At 40.0% G+C, this 20,023-nt stretch overlaps 1 protein-coding gene across 2 annotated transcripts in view; it reads left to right on the top strand.

Moving 5' to 3' along the window:
- Positions 1-20,023, top strand: part of ADAMTS12 (ADAM metallopeptidase with thrombospondin type 1 motif 12) — a 328,239-nt gene that overhangs the window by 162,422 nt on the left and 145,794 nt on the right. Inside the window, exons 1-3 of one of the 2 annotated variants that reach the window (XM_081287376.1) lie at positions 11,480-11,498; positions 12,736-12,932; positions 13,727-13,810. In XM_081287376.1, coding sequence (XP_081143502.1) covers positions 12,795-12,932; positions 13,727-13,810 — 222 coding nt within the window. In that variant the 5' untranslated portion in view covers positions 11,480-11,498; positions 12,736-12,794. Of the gene's footprint in view, positions 1-11,479; positions 11,499-12,735; positions 12,933-13,726; positions 13,811-20,023 lie in introns of those variants that run through there. The other variant, XM_081287375.1, reaches the window with a different exon arrangement.

The raw sequence follows: 20,023 nt of genomic DNA, 5'->3' as shown, positions 1-20,023 counted from the left end.
TAGCCTAAGATAATACAGACAATTACTATTTTAACATGTAATAAATGCAAATGATTGATGTGATACTTGATGTTCTTTTAATCACACCAAGTGGAAATCCAGTGGGCATTTTTACATTGATAGCACATCTCCGTTTAGGTGTGGCACATGTCAAGTGCTGAGTCACTGCAGGTGGCTGGTGGTCACCATATTGACCTGGAGAGGGCTTCTCTGGCCTTCACAGTTCTGCCCCTGCCCCAGGAAGTGTGTTTACCTGGATCTCTAAGTTGAGTCAGTCCCTTTACATATTATGATTCTGTAGTTCCATAAGAGAAATACTAGCTTTGATTTCTAACCTCTTTCCCAGTTATATACCTTCACAGAAGAATGGCCAACTTATTACGTAAAGGGAATAATTTCATTTTTACTCTTTGATTTTGCCTATAGGCTTAGGTCTATTTTTATCCTTTTGGAGAATGAGGAAATGAATGGATATTCAAATTAGATGAATTTTTATGTTTCCCAATAATTACATACACTGTTCTGTGTTTGCTTTGCTAGGTCTGATTGGGGAGAATAGCTTTTGGTTATTTTGTCAAAAGAACAGATGTTAATAAGAGAATTGGAGAAGAAATTCAGAAAAATTCTGCCATTAAATTGTAGAATTGTGGTGAAGAAAATAAATGTTCTTTACTATATGCTTAAGGTTTAGTTTTCTGACATAAAAGCAATCCTTTTTTAACTGTAAAAGTGATGCATACAGAAAATACAATAATATGCAGAAAAGAAAAATTTCCCACAACTCACTTTCTTTAAAGAGCTTTCAAGAAATTTCAGAGCTGAAACAGGAAGGCTTTGTTGTTTCTTGGACTCCCCTCTCCTTCTGAGTCAGGGAATACCTTGCTCGCAGAACAGTGTTTCCTTTAGGAACCAGAATTTGCCTGATTTTGACAAGTGAAGTTATTTGTTGTTAACACTTTACTTTAAGGACTGGGAGCTGGAGGTGGGTAAATGTGCTGAGAAAAGCACAGAGCTTATGAGGCAGACACAGATGACTCACTGAGTTGACTTTGTGCTCATTAAGCTGCAATGTTGGATGACATGTCCTTTGAATTAATGAAGGGGCCTTTAGGAGTAGATGGCAAAGGGCCAGCTTGTAGGTTTGAGTGTCTTGGGCTGTGGCCCTGGCCTACACAGTCTGGCTAGTTTTCTCTGTGGGAAACTCTCCTGCCCCAGACATCCCTGCTAGACCTGTCCAGAGAGTTGCTCTCCTTTTGGTCATTTACACCTTCAGTATTTGAAATAACCTTTTCAATTCTGACATTTCCTTGTCCTTAGAGTGAAGTAGAACAGGGCAACTCAGGGACCTTCCTAGTGCTGTTCATCAGCATCTGGTCCCCATCTTGTCCCATACTTTGTGAGGGAGGTATAGGGTGTCTGTGACACCTGCTGTCAAGCCTATGTCATATAGTAAATGTTCATTCATCAATGTTAGATGGGAAAGTACTTTTTAAAATAAATCTTTATGTCTGTGTCAGGTCTATATGTCAATAGAAGTAACTCTATGTTGGGCTCAGGGCCTTCTGCTTTTGACATTGTCTTTGTCTTCAGGTAGGCACTTAAGACCCGTTTAGTGTTTATAAATTAGCGAGTCCCATCATGCCCAAATGAACTCTGTGGGTGGTTTCATCTACTTCCAGCTCTATGGAGTAATTTTCTGTTTTGGTCCCAAAGTCAGGCCCAAAGGAGCTCATGTTTATGAATAAATGACAAGATCCAGGTTGGATTTTTTAGAACATGAATATAATTTTTTCTCTTCCATTTACTGCTTTATTCACTACCTCCCCCCTACAAACAATTATTGAGTGAATCCATGTACTCCTGCACCAAATACTTATTGCATATTGAAAATCCTCCAGGCTCTATGCTGAGTCTTGAGTTCCACAAATGACTGAGACATGATCCAGTTCTCCCCTGTATAGAAAAGCTTCTTTCTCAGGGAGATGCTCTCCAAACCAGTTGGCTGACCCAGGTAGAAGAAAATTAAATGAAACACAGAGCTTTTAGGTAATAGAATGAACAGGGGCAAATTCATTGTATTTGCTACATTCATTAATAGATAAAATCCTAACTTTTTCATAACAAAAATAATATTCTAAACTTTACTAGAAAAGGATGCAAACTGCAGAATCTCTCTTTTTTGGCACTTGCCACAAAAGAAAAGTGACAAATGAATTAAAATGATATGAAGTCCTCTAAATTATTATTCATGTCTCCTGAATTCCCTCCTATGATGTCCCAGAGAACTAAGAAAAAACTATGTGTTCAGTGCCATTAGACTCTTCAGAAGATAAATTATTAGAACACATTGAGAAACTGTATACTCTGTAGCATTCCCTGCATAAATACACTATTTTGTAAAATATTCAGAGGATGAATTTCACTATGAAAAATGACACAAAAATAGTGTATACTACTTTGCAGAAACACCTATCCCTTGTCTCCAGTAAGGAAAACTTTAAAGTTTTAAGTGAAGAACTTAAACAAATTAATTTTTTTAAATAATACAGATAGTGAAACAGGGCAAAGATATGAGAAAGTTCTTAGGGAAGGAAGGAAGGAAGGAAGGAAGGAAGGAAGGAAGGAAGGGAAAGGAAGGGAAAGGAGGAGAAAATGTTAAGACTGCAGAGAGTAGAAGTAACCCTAAGATGAAGAGATGGTTACCCGGAATCCCTCCTGCACTGTGAATTCTAGAATTATAGACACTGAGGAGAACATTTTTTTCTTTTTTGGTAATGGGGATTAAACTCAGGGGCATTCAGACAGTGAGTGACATCCCCAGCCCTATTTTGTATTTTATTTAGAGATAAGGTCTCACTGAGTTGCTTACCACCTTGCTTTTGCTAAGGCTGGTTTTAAACTTGCGATCCTCCTGTTTCAGCCTCCTGAGCCCCTGGGGTTATAGGCATACACTGCTGTGCCTAGCTTGAGAATGAATTTTTGAGCCCATAGAAGGTGGAAAGTTTGAACTAGACATCTATGTGGAGTTGAAACTTTGAAAAGCATAATTCTCAGTGAAAGAGTGGGCTAGAAATCAAATAAAACAATCAACCAACAAAACATATCCCACAAAGGAAAATTATAAGGAATATGCCAATATTGGCTTGGGTTCAGGTAAAGGAATGCTGTGTGTACCAGAAGACAAACAGTACATTTTGAAACCTGCATGAATATAAGTACTGTATTTATAATATATTGGCATGTGACATGTTCTTTTTGTTTGAAATCAGATTGTTAGATGGAAAGAACTATAAATATGCCCATATGTGGATAGATATATAATATGCCCATATGTAAATGTGTTCTCTTCACCTCTTTAAAGATTGAATCTCATCAGCATGGAAATGTTTTGTTGCAGTCTGCTGAAAGACAGGCAAATCGTTTCTAAAGATCTCTGCGATATTTCTCTGATTAGTACACTCAAAGATTTCTTTACTCTGTACATTAGACTTGATTAAATTTGACCTTTATTGATCAGGATTTTTATTTTCTGAGGGACTCTGGGACCATGAGAAAAGATTAAAACTATTTATGCCCTGGAGCCAAGTTGGGGAAATGAGATACCAAGAAGTTGTGAGTGATCAGGGGTAGAGGTGGGGTAGCAGCTACAGAGACCACTGGCTTTTAGGTCTCTTACTAACAGTCCCTATCACCCAGGATTTTCTTGCATCACCTGAAAGTGCATATAAACTGAGATTTCCAAGCATGGAGAGTGTTCACTTCCCCTTTGAAGTAAGCCCTAGTACCTTCAGGTCTCTTAAGACCATCATAGGACTCAGAATCATTGTCTCCAAACCAGAGTAAACATAGGGTCTTTCTGAACTCATGATCTGGAGATCGTTAGCAGGGGATGAATCTTATTCTTGTGTTGGCAGAGTATAGTCACTAAAAAGGAAGTCACTGTTTATTTACATTTAATCAACTTGCTGAGCTGAGAAGATGGGTAAACTGCTACCATTTGGAGATGAAAGCAATCTTTCCCTGAGGAGTATGGATGAGAAGAGAGAGTGCCCACAAACATGGAAGTGGGGAATTGAAGTCATTATATCATTTAGGATTATATGTATTTGTGGTGACAGAAAATGCCTAATAAGACTGATTTATTTAAAATACTGTTATTGAACACAAGGAGCTCTTTTAGGTGCCAGAGTTAAAGGAGTGAACAATACAGACAAAAGAACATTTTCACTCTAGTTGGAAAAAAATAATACTTTTATCTTTTTCACACATAATGGAGATAAAATGTCCAGGGTTTTATTTTGAACATCATCATTAGGAACTCAGGCTCCTATTGTCTGTCTTGAATCTTGTTGTGTCCCCTTCAACATCCGACTTTCACCTCCTTAGTCAAATTAGGAAGGAGGAAGAGGAAATAAAGAGCTCATGTCTTCCTTTAACCTTCTGAAAGTTGCATGTGATCCTTGACCTGGTGTCCCATTGGTCAGAATCTAGCAGCAAAGGAGGCTGGGAAATTGAGTCTTTATTCTAAACAGCCATGTGCCCAGACAAAAACCAAGAAGGAAGAGGGAAAGAACAAATAATGAAGGCAAGTGGCAGATTAACATAGTCATCATAGAGGAGGGCACAATTTGCCTCAGTCATGTTCTACATTTGACATGTTAAATTTCAAGGATGTGATACAAACAACAGAGAAGGGATCCAGGCCTATGAGGAAGGGACACTGAGAGACTGCCCACCTTGGGTTGCCCACCATAGGTGGCCTACATCTGTTTGGACAGCACTGGTTCATTTTTCCTTATTGCATTAACAGTTGGCCTTGGGTCCATAAGAGCATTTATAAACTATGTCACTCTATTTATTGAGCATACACCATGTTCATAGAACTCGGTCAGTAATCTGCCAGAATGTGTAAAGAGGGAGATGTGGAATTCCAGCATGGGCCTTTGGTGCAAGGTCCTGCTGAATTTGAGGAACTAGGTAACTAATAAGGTGGCTTCAGATGCTAGTGCATCCCTTAGTCTCCCCACAGATGATACAGAGCTACATTCTCCAAGAGCCCCCTGTGTTAGTCACTTTTCCATTCTGGTAATAAATACCTATGGTAATCGAATAAAAGAGAATGAAGATTTATTTTGGCTCATTGTTTTGGAGGTTGCATTCCAGGGTCATTTGACTTCATTGCTTTTGAGCCTGTAGTAGCAGATGTATCAAAACAGGAACACATGGCGGAGGAAGCTCATGGGGTCCTCATGGTGTCCAGGAAGCAAAGAGAGAGGAAGAGGTGGATGTTCCACAATCCCCTTCAAGGGCGTACACTTAGTGGCCTGAGACTTCCCAGGAGGCCTGACCTTTTAAATATTTCACCACTGCCTGATAGCACCATTGACTGGGGATCAATTCTTTAACATGTGGGCCTTTGGAGGACATCCCAGATCCAAACTCTAGCAATCCCCCTCTCCCGTCTCTCTCACTTGTTACTTATATATAAGCAACAGCTCCTTTTTGTCTCTCAGGATGGAAAATTTCAGTAAGACTGGAGAGAATCTTAAGAAAAAAAGCATAAACTGCTTGAAGAAACAGGATTCTTGATTTTGGTTCCCACCTCATAGCTCTTACATAAGACTTCAATTTTTGGAGGTTCACAATCTGATTGGTCTTATATAGTTTGGAAGAAATTCCATTCCATACGTGAAACATACCTGTGCAAGAATAAACTCTTTTTGAGCATGTTCAGCACTGACAGCTCACCATTAAGGACTTACAGACTATTATAAGCTTTTCATGGTGTTTTGGAGATGATGTAAAAGTGTCTGAGTTACTCGCCAGTTCCTCACTCATAAGCAAAGAACAGTGTGTCAGCAGAGTTCTATCAATGTTTAAGCACGCTGGGACTCATTACCCATTTGGTTGATTATCTGGGGTTTTTGTTGTTGTTGTTTGTCTTCCTTCTGCCCCAAGCTACTTCCTGCACATCTGGTCTTCATTGTGAGAAATGTGTCAGCACATTTCTATCAGAGGGTAAGAAGGGAAAGGCAGGGTGAGACCTCAAATCAGTGGAATCACTTTTCATTACAAGTGTTAGCAAAGAATGAAATGGACAATTTAAAACAAAACAATAGTGAATCTAATTGTTCTATAAATTCTCATCTCATTGATTACTGACTCTTTGGAAGGATGGTAGAACATCCCTTTTGCTTATATTTGGTTTAACTGCATTGTTATTTGGGAACTTTCATGTGTTCAAATGATCCATCATTTCCTTCTTTCTTTCAAATATATTATGAACTTGGTGAGGGGAGTGCAAGACCATTCCACCCTTGGGGAATGCAATTCATTTTGATTTTTTTTCAGGTGCTCATAGTTTGTGTTCACATCCTTAAGCCTGGAGAGTATTTGCTTTTGGCATCAGCTAGTTGCCAACACTTAGACTCATGTTCCTTCATTTGTTTATCTTTAAAGACAGCTGTATTCACTTTAACAATGGCAGGTTTTGAGAAATGGGTAGTCTACTACTTTAGTATAAAAGTATTTGGGGCTCACAGTGAATGTAGTAAACTTTTGGGGAGCAACATTTTTGTAGTGAGCTCTCTAGCTGAGATGTTTCAAATCTACCCAAAAAAATGTCCTAAAGAGATTGATTTCAGAGATTGTGTTCAGCCATTGTTGCTAATGGATAAATACCAATATGGACATTCAACTGCTAGGAAGGGCCACACTGCTCTGCCTGCCAAGAAGGGAGTTTGGCTGCCAGTGTGTGTAGCAGCAAATGACTGATAGTTACATGTAAGCTGTGGAATGGCCTTTGCTAAACTCAAAGAACACTAGAGCCGGAGAGACCCTCAGATGGTGTCATCTGGTGGCTCACAGCTGCGCCTTGTGATATTGCCATTGGGACCCTTCCCCTTAATCTAATGATCACAGAAACTCTGAGGTTCTTTCTTACCTTTTCATATATTCTTTGTTTGTGAAGAACAGGTTACATGACTGAAATAAATATGAAAACAAGGATTCAATTTGGTTTCCTCACTAGGAATTCAGGGAAGAGGTTACTTGTCCAAGGTCGAGGGGCTAGCAAGTAGCTCAATTCACAAGTGGTTCATGGCAGGCCCCTGGGGATGAGGAATGAGCAGCAGTAGGTTGGGTGAGGAGCAAGACAGATAACCAGCAGCCTTTTACCGGGTTGGGAGGGCCATCTCTCTAGCCCCCAACTCTGGGTCCAGGACATCTTCCCTGAGTAGCACTCATCTATTTATCTAAGAGAAGCAGGACATTGTCTCCAGAAATCTATAATCTAAAGGGCCCACATTACCTATTGAACTTCTTTTAGTCAAATGTCTTTCAGGCTCTACTTAGGACTGTGGGGACCTAGAGGGCTGGGACTCAGCTGGGCTTTGCTCTGGCTTCTTCCCTAGAGGGATCCTCTTGAGCTGATTCTTCATACTCCTCTCATTGAAGTTTCTAGGCAGTGATGCCCAGGAACCCCACCCCCCCATATTGATTCCATCAGCTAAATGAGACTTGGAGTAGAGCAGCTAAGATGCTGATTTTGCTGCTTACCAACTATAAGACTTGGGGGAAAAAATAAACTAACCTCTCTGAATTTTGTTTTTATTTTAAAATAGCTATAATACAACTTACATCATTTTTCTTATAATTAAATGATAAATGATTGACTCCAAAAGAGTATTTAGTAAGGCTGGGTTCTTAATGAGCATTCCATTACAGGTGGCTGTCAATGTATATGTTGCCATATTGGTGCCAAGTCACTGAATTTTGGGAACATCCCTAATGTAGGTAGCAGGAAGGTGAGAGAATGAATGTTGGGTCTTGCCTCTCTGGAAGCTGCAGAATGTGGGATAGAGAAGATGACCTTGAGAGGGTCATGTTGGGGGACCATGGACCTCAAAATTGTAGTAAGTCTGATTAGTGGCTGATTTCCAATATGTGGTCCATTTTGACTGAGTGGGAGAATTCTCCCTCTTCCTGGAAACGTGGTATGTGGCAGCAGAAGAGAATCCAGATGAGGTTAAGAGTAGAATTAGGATTGAAGACAGTGCTTAAGCAATTCCTTAAGCAAAAGAAGTGAGTCAGTGCCCATGCTAGAAGGTACCTGCATGCTAAAAAGCACCATGAATATATAGGCAACTCTGTGATTTCCACAGCCTTCCATTTCTTGTGTTCATTTTCCCTGGTACTACCCCAGGCTACTTCATGCAACTTTGTCAGGTGCTATCCACATGTGTCTGAGTCAGAGAGGTCAACTGTAGAGATAGAAGTTCTACTAATTGAGAAACCTCTAAATGAGGTGGGGAGGAAGGGAGAGAGAGACGAGAGAGAGAGAGAGAGAGAGAGAGAGAGAGAGAGAGAGAGAGAGCGAGCTTTATAAAGAGCTATCTAATGCATTTGAGGAAGGAAAAGGTACTCAATAAATTGTATTTCCCAGTCTGCACTCCCTTAGCTTCAGGTATGGGAAAGTTAGTTATCAATAAGTACTGGACATTGGCCTTACTCACACTGTCCATTTGGCTGGATTTCTCCCCTTGAAACAAATACGTCACAGTGTCAGTATGGAGAATTCTGTAGTTGAAATGTTATCACCTGGGGAAAAGTGGTCAACTCTGTGGTTCTTCCTTATTTGTGGTTTCTAAATCAGTTCTGACTCATCTTCACTTCTTCTTTCACTTGACACCTATCAGACACTACTGTTTGCCAAGCATGGTGTTAGGTGCCGGGGACAAGCTAAAGGAAATGTCCCTCTGGCTCCATAGCTGCTTAGAGCTGAATTACAGAGCCCCTCATCACAGGAAACCACAGCAGTGTGGAGACTGCTCAAGGTGTGCCCAGAAGCCTTGCCAGCCCAGAAGATGAACCTTTCACAGTGTGCACGTGGAGATGGAGGTGTTTGGGGCAGCTTCCCACCATTGTCGGCATCTCACCTGCCCTGAAGAGTTAGCAGGCTTATTCATCAAGCTCTGGAGATAAGTGTGTAAGGCTGGCTTGAAATTCCTAGAAATGTTGAACAGAAATATTTCTTCTGTCAAACTTGTGATGACTTCATCAAGACTTAGTAGGGAGAGCCAAAATAAATACAATACAATCTCTCAGCTCAGTCTTACCAGGGCATAATTCAAATCCTTCTCTGTCTGCTGAGCTTCTGGCCCTGCCAGTAATAGAGCTCCTATCTTTCTCCTTGGGAATTATCTGAAACCCGACATTGACCCTTTTCATATGTTCATGTTGTACTACCCACAATTAGATCACTGTTGCATAAGGGTAAGGATGTTTTCCTCTCTTTACAGGAGGGTAGAGTGGGGCTTGTATAGAGCCTCTTGCATAGATGTTTTGGACGGCTGTAGTGGAACCAGAAAGGCTTGGCCTGGATCTATTTTTTTTTTTTTTGTTTACCATGTGGCTTTGAGAAAATTATCTAATTTCTTTGAGTCTCAATTTTTTTCATCTAAATAATGGTGATCATATTAGGGCTCATCCTATGGAATTATGGGCATAATTAAATGAGGCATTGTGCTATATGCTTAGCGAAAGGCTTGAATTCAACAAGTGCTTAATGTAGGTTTTGTTAGAAATTTTTAAAAATTATGCCTTTATGAGACCTTATTTCCCATTTCCACACTTCTTCCTATTAGACTAAGCAACTGACTTGACTCCTTGCTGGAAAATTAAAATAACTTGATGGACTTCAAATATGTCCTTTAAAAATTCTTGTCTTAGTGAGTTTTGTCTAGTATAGCAAAGTGTCATAGACACTTAAACAGCAGAAATTTATTTCACAATTCTAAAGACTGGAAGTTCAAGATCAGAGTGTGAGCAGATTTGGTGTCTGGTAAGGGCCTTCTTCTGCTACCTTCTTGCTTCTCTCTCTCCTCATGTGGTGGGGGGTGGGGGGAAGAAAGTTAGTTCTGGGGTCTGTTCTTCTTATAAAGCCACCAAAAAAAAAAAAAAAAACAGGATATAGTCCCTACCCTCATGGCATCATTTAAACCTAATTACCATTCAGCCCCCTCCCTTGCCAAATATCATGTTGGGAATTAGGGTTTCAACCTGGTGGATTTTGTTGAGACACAAACATTCAGTCCAGAGCACACTGTCTCAGCATTGAGAAATAAGTGTTTGAAGAGGAAGGAAGGAAGAAGAAGAGAGAAAAGGAAAGAAAGGACTAAGGGGAACCACGCAAGAACCTTTTTTTCTACCACTTTCTCATCCATACCAGCTCCTTCCAGCTCCTAACCTCACCTATCGAGGGCTTCAGAATGGAGAGCGACCTTGGGTGGAGACCAGAAGCTGCGGCCTGGCGCACAGGGGCCTGCTTTAAGGAAAGGGCTGCACACTGCATGGTCTCTGTCCCTGAAGTGAGCATAGCCTTTGTGAGGGGACCAGCACCCAGGAGAGGGACATCCTCTGGTGATGACCTACAGAGAAGAGGGGGCCAAGGTACCAGCTTTGGGGAGAAGCATGACTACAGGTGGCCCCAGGACCTGAGCTCAGTGGAAAGCACTGATCATCCTGCATTTTGGAGACCTGCCTTCACTTGGCAGGGACAGAAGAGACTGACAGAAGGAGATCACCCAACCCATGTTGATGGTAGTCCCAAACTCTGCCTCAGCACCATCTGCCAAAGCCCCTTTTAGAAAGCAGGAGCTCATGTGGCTGGATGCCTGGCTTACACAGAGATTTGGAAACAGACCCATGAGCTTCAAAGAAGGGATGAGATGCTGATAGTGAATAAGTAAGGGTGCAGAAAGTTAGAGGCTGGATGCCTGGCTTACACAGAGATTTGGAAACAGACCCATGAGCTTCAAAGAAGGGATGAGATGCTGATAGTGAATAAGTAAGGGTGCAGAAAGTTAGAAAGCAAGGGTTAAATATCTCGAGATTTTTTAGGGAATTCATGCCTCTTCATGTAAAGTAAGTAGAGAAGGAAAAGAGAAAACTGTCCCACCACAGCCAAGGTGCTGACCATCTCCTCTGAACCTCCACAGAAATTCCCTACAATGTTTACACAATCATGGATCATTTTCCAAAAGTTTTATATCAAAGCACAACTTCCTTATTTTTATGCAAAGCTCATAGTAATACAGTTTGGATGAATTGAGACCTGTGATGATATTTCTTTTCTCCGGTCAATATAACTTCACGTGTTCCAACTTCACATACAGCATCACTGAGGAACTCAGAAGGGTCACATAGCAAATAGCGTAAACCAGTTCCACAACTTGAAGAGCACTGGGGGGAAGGGGAAGGATATGGTTTTAGCTGTGCCAATGGAGTGTCTCAGGCAGAGCCTCAGGGGGGAGCTTCATTCCAGATGCTTCAGAGAGGAGGACCAGAACGAGTGAGTGTGAGTCACACACCGGCAAGTTTCAGCTCAGGACAGGAGAGGACTTTCTGCTGAACAGGATGCCCTGTGGGTTGGCAAGCACTCCATTCCCATTGGAAGTGTTCGGATCAAGGCCAGATGGCCATCAGCAAAAATTAGGAAGGTAAAGTGAGGTTTTTCAATCAGCTCCCATGTTCTACCCTTGCCAGGGATGCAGGATGAAGATTAGGGGGAGGTGGGATGTATGTGTGGCTGTCTTTCTAAGAGGATCTTCAAGTTGCTGCCCTCCATCAGCCCAGGTGTCTCACTCCCCTGGTCATTCATTTTCCCCAGCTCCCTGAGCCATTCTGAGCCCACAGAAACTTAGTTCTTAGATCTGACCACACTTGGATCTTGATTTTCAATTGCCCTTTTTCACTACCTAGTCATGGTAGTCTGAGATTTTGAGAATGATTCTGTGCAGCTTCTTTTCAAGTTAATTCATGATTCTGTAGCTCCTAGATTTAGCTTTCCCAATTATGATCCTTCCATACCACATTTTTTTCATACTGAAACTAATTTGTCATCTTGATAAATTTTACTGTCCTTTCTTGGGTCTCTTTCTTAGAACTCTTTTTTATCTTCTTGAAGCAGAATGCTGTGGACCCCCGAGGCTTAGTACCTCACACATTCCCCAATTGTGTGCATATTTACTCTATGGGAAACAGTAAAATATATATTTTTAAAATGCATTAATGGGGTGGGGGTTGTGGCTCAGTGGTAGCTTGCTAGCCTAGCATGTGCAAGGCCCTTTTTCAATTCTTAGCACCACATAAAAAATAAGTAAACAAAATAAAGTAGTAACCAACTACAACTAAAAAATAAATATTAAAAATTGCATCAATGTAGGACAGAGAAAATCCAGGATTTTCTACAACTAGATGGACTGTGTGACTTTGGGGAAGTTATTTACCAGCTCATTTGTGCATTAATTTTCATGTTTGCAAAATGGAGAGAGAAGCATGTCCTCCAAACATTTATGAAGACAAACAGTTTAGTATTTAATAGCCTGACGTACTGCTTTGCATACAGTAGGGGCTGAATAAGAGATGGAAGATAAACTGAAAGCTCCCATCTTAATTATAATATCTTCTTAATTTTATAAGACATATTTAATGAAATATGTCAATTCTTTCAAAGGAATACTTTTTAAACCTCCCTCTAAGACTCAAGTTTGAGTTATTTGGTTCCTATTCATTTAAATCAATCTTTTTTAAACCACAACTCTTATTGAGTAGCTTTAAGAACATTGTACTCACACATCCTAAACATAAACTCAAAGCCTCATGTCTTTACAAACGTAAGTGGATATGTGTGAGATGTACATAGAATTAGCCCACTATCTTCTTTTTAATGTTCAGACAGTCTTGGCACCTTCGAGAAGCAAGAGCTACAGCGAGAAAAGTGGGAAAGGAACAACATGCCAAGCAGAAGCCTCTCTCGACGCTCCATCAGCAAAGAGAGATGGGTGGAGACACTGGTGGTGGCTGACACAAAGATGATCGAATACCATGGGAGTGAAAATGTGGAGTCCTACATCCTCACCATCATGAACATGGTACACCTGACTGTATGAGGTGGGGGGGCAGTCGGTGAAGAGATGTCATTAGAAGTGCCTTCTTGCCCATCAAAGAAAGAGGTCCTTTTAACCTGCATAGATAGATGGAGATATGTGTGTGTGTGTGTGTGTGTGTGTGTGTGTGTGTGTGTGTAGTGTGTGTGTGTGTGTTTCCCCCCATCTAAGTGAATACAGATGGAGATTTAGGACAAATTAGTGTTTCCCTTAAAAGCATATATGCTGGGGAAAATGTAATTTATCATTGTATATTTTTATTAGATACATAGCAAGCATTTCAATCCTTTTGGTATGACTTTGTCTTATCCATCATTTATGTAGTTATATAAATTAGTAAATTGAACAAAGAATTAGAGTATGATTTTCTCAAAGTAGTTATAGCTAGAATTGGAATAAAGTTATACTGCAATTCCTAATTTTAAGCTTCCCTTTGCCTTATGGGTGTGTTCTGCCTTTCTGTTAATAAGGGGAAAGGTATTTGCTTGAGTAACTAATAATGAAAGTGGGGAAGACCCTCGGCAAGGGAATGGTCAAAGAAAAGAAAGGAATTGATGTCTCAAGCACCTAGTCAGTCAATCATCCAGAAAGATTATCTTTAACTATCTCAATGTGGGTGGAACTGTTGGCATATCTTACTTTTCTTTGTTCTGTGTCAAGAATGTGTGACCTATAATATGATGTGAATTCAACAGCATTACAGTGTTGTCTTTCCCTTGCAGCATAGATACATATTACCTATCCATGTGGAGCTAACAGTTTTCCATTTCTGACTCCAGGTCACTGGGTTGTTCCATAATCCAAGTATTGGTAATGCAGTTCACATTGTTGTGGTTCGGCTCATTCTCCTTGAAGAAGAAGAGGTAAGGAACAGTTTCCGCTTTACTCCTCTCTGTAACTGTACACTTTCTAACTCCTTTTTCAAAAGGGTTCTTGATAAATAAGAGGTTTGCAGATAGGTGTTTGGAAGCTCATAGAAGAAGGACAGTAGTTTTGTGTTATTTGCTTGAGTACAGTGATATTGAAGGCGAGATGGATATCATTTCCAAAATGTACATAGTTGGAATCACCTGACTGCCACTACATTTAGTTATACACAAACCAGGCCTACAGCACTTACGTAGCCAAGGAACTGAATATACTCCTCAGAAGAGGATATACAATCAATCAACAAATATATGAAAGAAAATGTGCAACATCTCTAGCAATTAGAGAAATGCAAATCAAAACTACTCTAAGATTTCATCTCACTCCAGTCAGAATGGCAGCTATTAGGAATACAAACAACAATAAGTGTTGGTGAGGATGTGGGGAAAGATGCACACTCATACATTGCTGATGGGTCTGAAAATTGATGCAACCAATCTGGAAAGCAGTATAGAGATTCCTTGAAAAACTTGGAATGGAACCACCATTTGATCCAGCTATCCCACTCCTTGGTTTATACCCAAAGGACTTAAAAGCAGCATACTACAGGAATATAGCCACATCAATGTTTATAGCAGCACAGTTCACAATAGTTAAATTGTGGAACCAATCTAGATGTCCTTCAGTAGATGAATGGATAGGAAAACTTTGGTATATATACACAATGGAACATTACTCAGCATTAAAAGAGAATAAAATCATGGCATTTGCAGGTAAATGGATGGATTTGAAGAATATAATGCTAAAGTGAAGTAAGCACATCCCAAAAAAACCAAAGGCTAAATATTTTCTTTGATATAAGGATGCTAACTCATAATGGCAATGATGGGGGGAAGCATGGGAGGAATGGAGAAATTTTAGATAGGGCAAAGGGGAGGGAGGGGAAGGGAAGAGGTAAAGGGGTAGGAGTGTTGGTGGAATGAGTTAGACATCATTACCCTAAATACATGTATAAAGACACAAGGATATGACTCTATGTACAGCCAGAGATATGAAAAATTGTGTTCTATATATGTAATATGAAATGAATAGTATTCTGCCATAATATATAACAAATTAGAATAAATAAATAATAAAAAAAGAAACAGTGAACAGAGGGGAAAAATGTATCTGGGGGGGACAAACTATATAGGTGATTGGTTTCAATAAAAGGGGAGACATGAAAATGTTGAGCCTTTTATACCACTAATTAATGAACTGTGGCTCTTTAACTAACACAATTCTCTCAGATTTGGACTCTTCTGAACTTCTACCTTTCATCTATTCTCAGAAACTTACTTATCCACATTCTGAGACTCCTAATGGATACCAGAAGTCCAGAGCTCTTCCTTGAGGTCCTTACTCATATCTAATTGCTTACTTGACATCTCAACCTGCATGTGCCTTAGTCCATTTAATCATGGAAACTTAATAAGTCAACAATGGAAATTTTGATTATTTCTTGCCCCCAATACCTCAATTTTTCTTCCCTCCATTTCCTAAACCACCATCTTATCCATCTCTGTGGAGCCTATCCATCTTTGTATATGTACCAAATTGCTAAGCCTAGGAATCATTCTTGATTTCTCTTTTTCATATCTTCCAAATCCAACAGCAAGGCCCTTAGTGGTTCTACCTCTGAAGTACATCTAGCCACCCATGCTCATCTTCTCTCCAGTCATCACTTTGGTTTAGGCCTTATCATATCAAGATATGGGTTACTGGAGTGAACTTCAAAATGGTTTTCCCATTTCCAGCCTTGCCTCCATAATCCATTCTGCATAGATCATCATTTTAACTACAGCTACAGTTGATCATTTTAGATACGACTGCCAAAATCCCTTTAATGACGCTCTATTTTTTTTTTAGCACAAATTCAAGTTATCTTACTGCAGAGGCTTTAGTGATTTTGCCTCCATCTACCTCTCTAGACTTCCTTGTGTTACTTCCTTCCTTGCTTCCTGCCCTCCTGCTCTCTGGACTAGGTTCTAAACACACTAGGTGCTTTGTAGCCTCATGGCCTGTGCACTAGTAGTTCCCAGTGTCTGAAATATCCCATCCAGGTTCTGCTCATCCCTCAGGCCTCAGTTAAAATGCCGTCTCGCCTCTTCAGAGAGGTCTCAGTCACCTCTCTCAAAGTTGGCCCCTCTTACCGTTCTCCATCACAGAATGATAGCACTCTCCCAACACATTATTATTCTGTGTACCTTTTGACTCTTACCTTAATTATCTCAGCCACCATCAGAATATGAATTACACAGTGCAAAAAAAAATGTTTATTTTGTTACATCCCCAGCACCTAATACCATGTCTGGGGCATGAATAATGAATGAAGTGAAATTTAATGAACAGTCAGCCTGAAAAAAAAATGTCTTTGAAATCTATAGAGCTTAATTCATCGCTGGCATATGTGAAATGGGACACCCATTCAGATCTGTTTCAGCAAGAAAGATGTGGTCAGAATATCAAGGCAGGGCGTATGGCTTTTTAAACAAGAGGGTCTCCACAATCAGTTAGAAGCTAGTTTAAATATGATCTCTGGAACCTGGATCTATTTTCCTTTTCTGCCCCACCAACCCTATATCTTTTCTTCACTCAAGACATATTTGGGGTTTCTTGGAATAACTACAGGTATAGTATTTCTCTTCCTGTGATCCTCTCATTAAGAAGATCTACCTAAGCCAGGAGTCATAGCACAATACCTATAATCCCAGCAGCTCTGGATGCTGAGGCAGGAGTATTGTAAATTCAAAACCAGCCCCAGCAATTTAGTGATGCTCTAAGCAATTTATCGAGACCCTGTCTCAAAATAAAAACAAAAAGGGCTGGTGCTATGATTTAGATATAAGGTGTCCCCTAATATATGAGACAATGCAAGAAAGCTTAGAGGTAAAATGATTGGGTTATCAGAACCTTAACCCAATCAGAGGGTTTATTCCCTGAAAGGATTAACTGGAAAGTGACTATAGGCAGGTAGGGTGTGGGTTGGAGGAGGTTGGTCACTGGGGGCAGCCTTTGGGATATTGATTGTCTTTGTTAAGCAAAGCTCTCTGCTTCCTGATCATGTCCTGAGCCACTCTCCTCCACCATGCTCTTCTAATATGAGGTTCTGCTTCACCTCAAGCCCCAAGGAGTAGAGCCAGCTTTTATGGACTAAGACCTCTGAGACTGTGAGCCCCCAAATAAACTTTTCCTCCCCTAAAATTGTTCTTGTGGGGGACTGGCGTTCACTCGGCACTCAAGGGCCAGCAGAGTGCACAGCAGACCCAGTGCGGGCCACAGCTCCCTCCACAGTCTCCTTATGTTGCCCAGGCTGACCTCAAATTTGTGATCCTCAGCCTCCTGAGTCCCTGGGATTACAGTTGCTTTTACCTGGTAATTCCTGAGGAAAACAGACTCAAGGGATGAGTGAACTGGAACAGCGAGGCAGGAAGCAGAACTACAGAATCAGACCCAGATGGAACCCAGGACCTGACACATGCTAGGCAATACTCTAGCACTGAGCTCTCCCCGCAGCCTTTTAAGTTTTATTTTGAGATAAAGTCTTGCTCAGTTGCTCAGGCTGACCTCAAACTTGGAATCCTCCTGCCTCAACCTCCCAAGTAACTGCAATTACAGATGTACACCACCACATCTGCCACATTTTCTTTCTTTCTTTCTTTCTCTCTCTCTCTCTCTCTCTCTCTCTCTCTCTCTCTCTCTCTCTCTCTCTTTCTTTCCACAAAGATGTTAACATCAGATCTTCTATTTTCTTTTTTTTTTATTTTGTTTTGTGGCAAACAGCATGGAATTCTTTTATAAAAATTCAATTTTATAATGGATAGTAGTGTTCATAAGAATAAATTCTTTATGTAAGTAGATTATTTAAATTATGAAAATCTGCCTCTAACTTCTGCTGATAGTAGAATCCTTGTATTCTAACATGATATTTTTAATTTTTGGTACTGATTTTTAGTACAGTTTAATGATTTTCATTTTCAGCCCTTAAACTATATTATTAATACTAATGTAAATGCTATGAGGGCAAAAAATTGTTGTCTCTGCTTTGTAAATGGTGATTATAAGTACCTAACATTCATCTGATTTTTTTCACCAGATGATTGAATAAAGAAAGATAACTAATGATGGGTCATTTTCATAAAACTTGAAACCACAGAACCTTTTTTTTCAGAATTTAGACTTATACTATACCATTTTTGGAACATGGCTCAGGTTATCACTCATTTCCAGAAATTCTTCACTCTAGAAAATCATGCTAAATTATTCCTTGTTAAATGAGGTCTCTAAACCCACAATGTGGCTAAGGATGAGAGAATCAAATCATATTTTTGTGCAACTAGTTGTGAAACACACTTACATAGAAATGGTCTGTTTATAAATAGATTGACAGGGCAGCCCAAATTACCAAATCTTTAGCCTTTGTTGTGTTTTATTCACTAAATATTTTGTGTCTTCTCTTTGCCTAAGAGTATACCAAGCACTATAGGCAAAAAATAATAATAATAAAAATAAAGAGGATACTACCCTAACCTTTGCAGGGGGGTGGATTTCTTAAATCTAGCATATATATCAATTCTCTAAATTTGTTATTAACTGATAAACTTAGTTTAAAATGTCTTGCTGGAGCTGGGGTGTAGCTCACTGGTTGAGTACAGGTTTAGCATATGGAAGGTCCTGGATTCAATCCTTAGCACCCAAATTAATCAAATGTTTTGATATTTTTAATAAATAAATAAATAAATTTAAAAATTGATCTTATCAGTCTTTTGGTCACAGCAGTAAAAAAGCTGACTGAAGCATCTGGGGATGTGGCTAAGTGGTTAAGCACCCCTAGGTTCAATCTGCAGTACCAAAATAAATAAATAAAATCTAAAACTTGGAAATCAGGCAAAATAAAAACTAGGTATCTTTTAAATGTCTAACTTACCTATCTGAACTTCTGAGAATGGAACTGGTTATTACTCGTCAATGGTAGGTCCTAGATATAGTAAAGTTAGGTACTGACTTATAGAAAACTGATAAGGCTACACAACTGGTGCTTGTCTAGTAGAGATAAAAATGATTTGTGTCTGACAAAGAAAACAGCCCCAAGCCTGTGGCCTGTGGAACATTGCATCTAATTCAGCAATCTCATTCCAGCATTAGGGTTTTCAAACTCAACAAAGGAAAGTTCTGGGTATGAAATGGAAAAATCTTCACAATACCACTTGCATGACTTCCCTGTGTGGCTTCCTCCAGACCCTTAGGATTCTACATCTCTTCATTCTCAGGAAACAAAGTATGCCCTCTTTATATTTTTTAAAAATATTTTTTTTAGTTGTAGATGGACACAATATCTTTATTTTATTCATTTATTTTTATGTGGTGCTGAGGATCACACCCGGTGCCTCACACATGCTAGACTAGCACTCTACCACTGAGCCACAACCCCAGCCCCAAGGTATGCCCTCTTAATGCGGGCTTCTTGCTGCTGATGAAGTTGTTCAGGAGAATTTGATTGATCACTACATCCTCCAATCAATCACAATTACATTGTTTTTCTTCTTCCTGGCCCGATTTTGCAAGTGCAAAGAGACACAAATGATTTGCTGTAGACAGCATGGCTTTCTACCTCCACCTTGCAAACATTATCTTCATTCAAGCTTTTTATTAAATAGAATCTATAAAGTGGTACAAGGTCCACAGGGTGACAGCAGAATAGACATTTATAATTCTTGTTTTCCTGATTCCCAGATATGATTCAGGCTATTCTTCACATTGTTGACTAGTGAGCAGTCCAAACAACAGCAAAATGCAATGATTCCGCTCCTAACTAACCTCAGGATGACAGACAGACACAGACAGGAAGTACAGAGGGAGGCACAGACTGTCACCACTTTGAGCAGAGACCTGCATGCTCACTCTGACTTTGCCATCCTTCAGCATGTAGCCCTGTGAAGGTCACATCATTGCTCCATATTCCATCAGTCACTGAGGCTCTGCTAGCCCACTGAGGAAATGAATATGGATATAAGTTCCATTTCCTGACTCTGAGGAACCTAAGTCTGCTGCCAAAAGCACAAAATAGAAAATTTTAAATTGAGACGGTCAGGAGTGTAAAAAAGATGTACCTGGGATAGGGAAAGATGCTTGAATGTCTAAGCTGTGTTTTAGAGAATAAGAAGAAATTA

This window comes from Spermophilus citellus (assembly GCF_964194105.1).
Source record: "Spermophilus citellus genome assembly, chromosome: 1".
In the NCBI taxonomy this organism is placed as follows: domain Eukaryota; kingdom Metazoa; phylum Chordata; class Mammalia; order Rodentia; family Sciuridae; genus Spermophilus; species Spermophilus citellus.
Note: the sequence above shows the minus strand (reverse complement) of the source record. Positions and strands in the feature narration are given on the sequence as shown.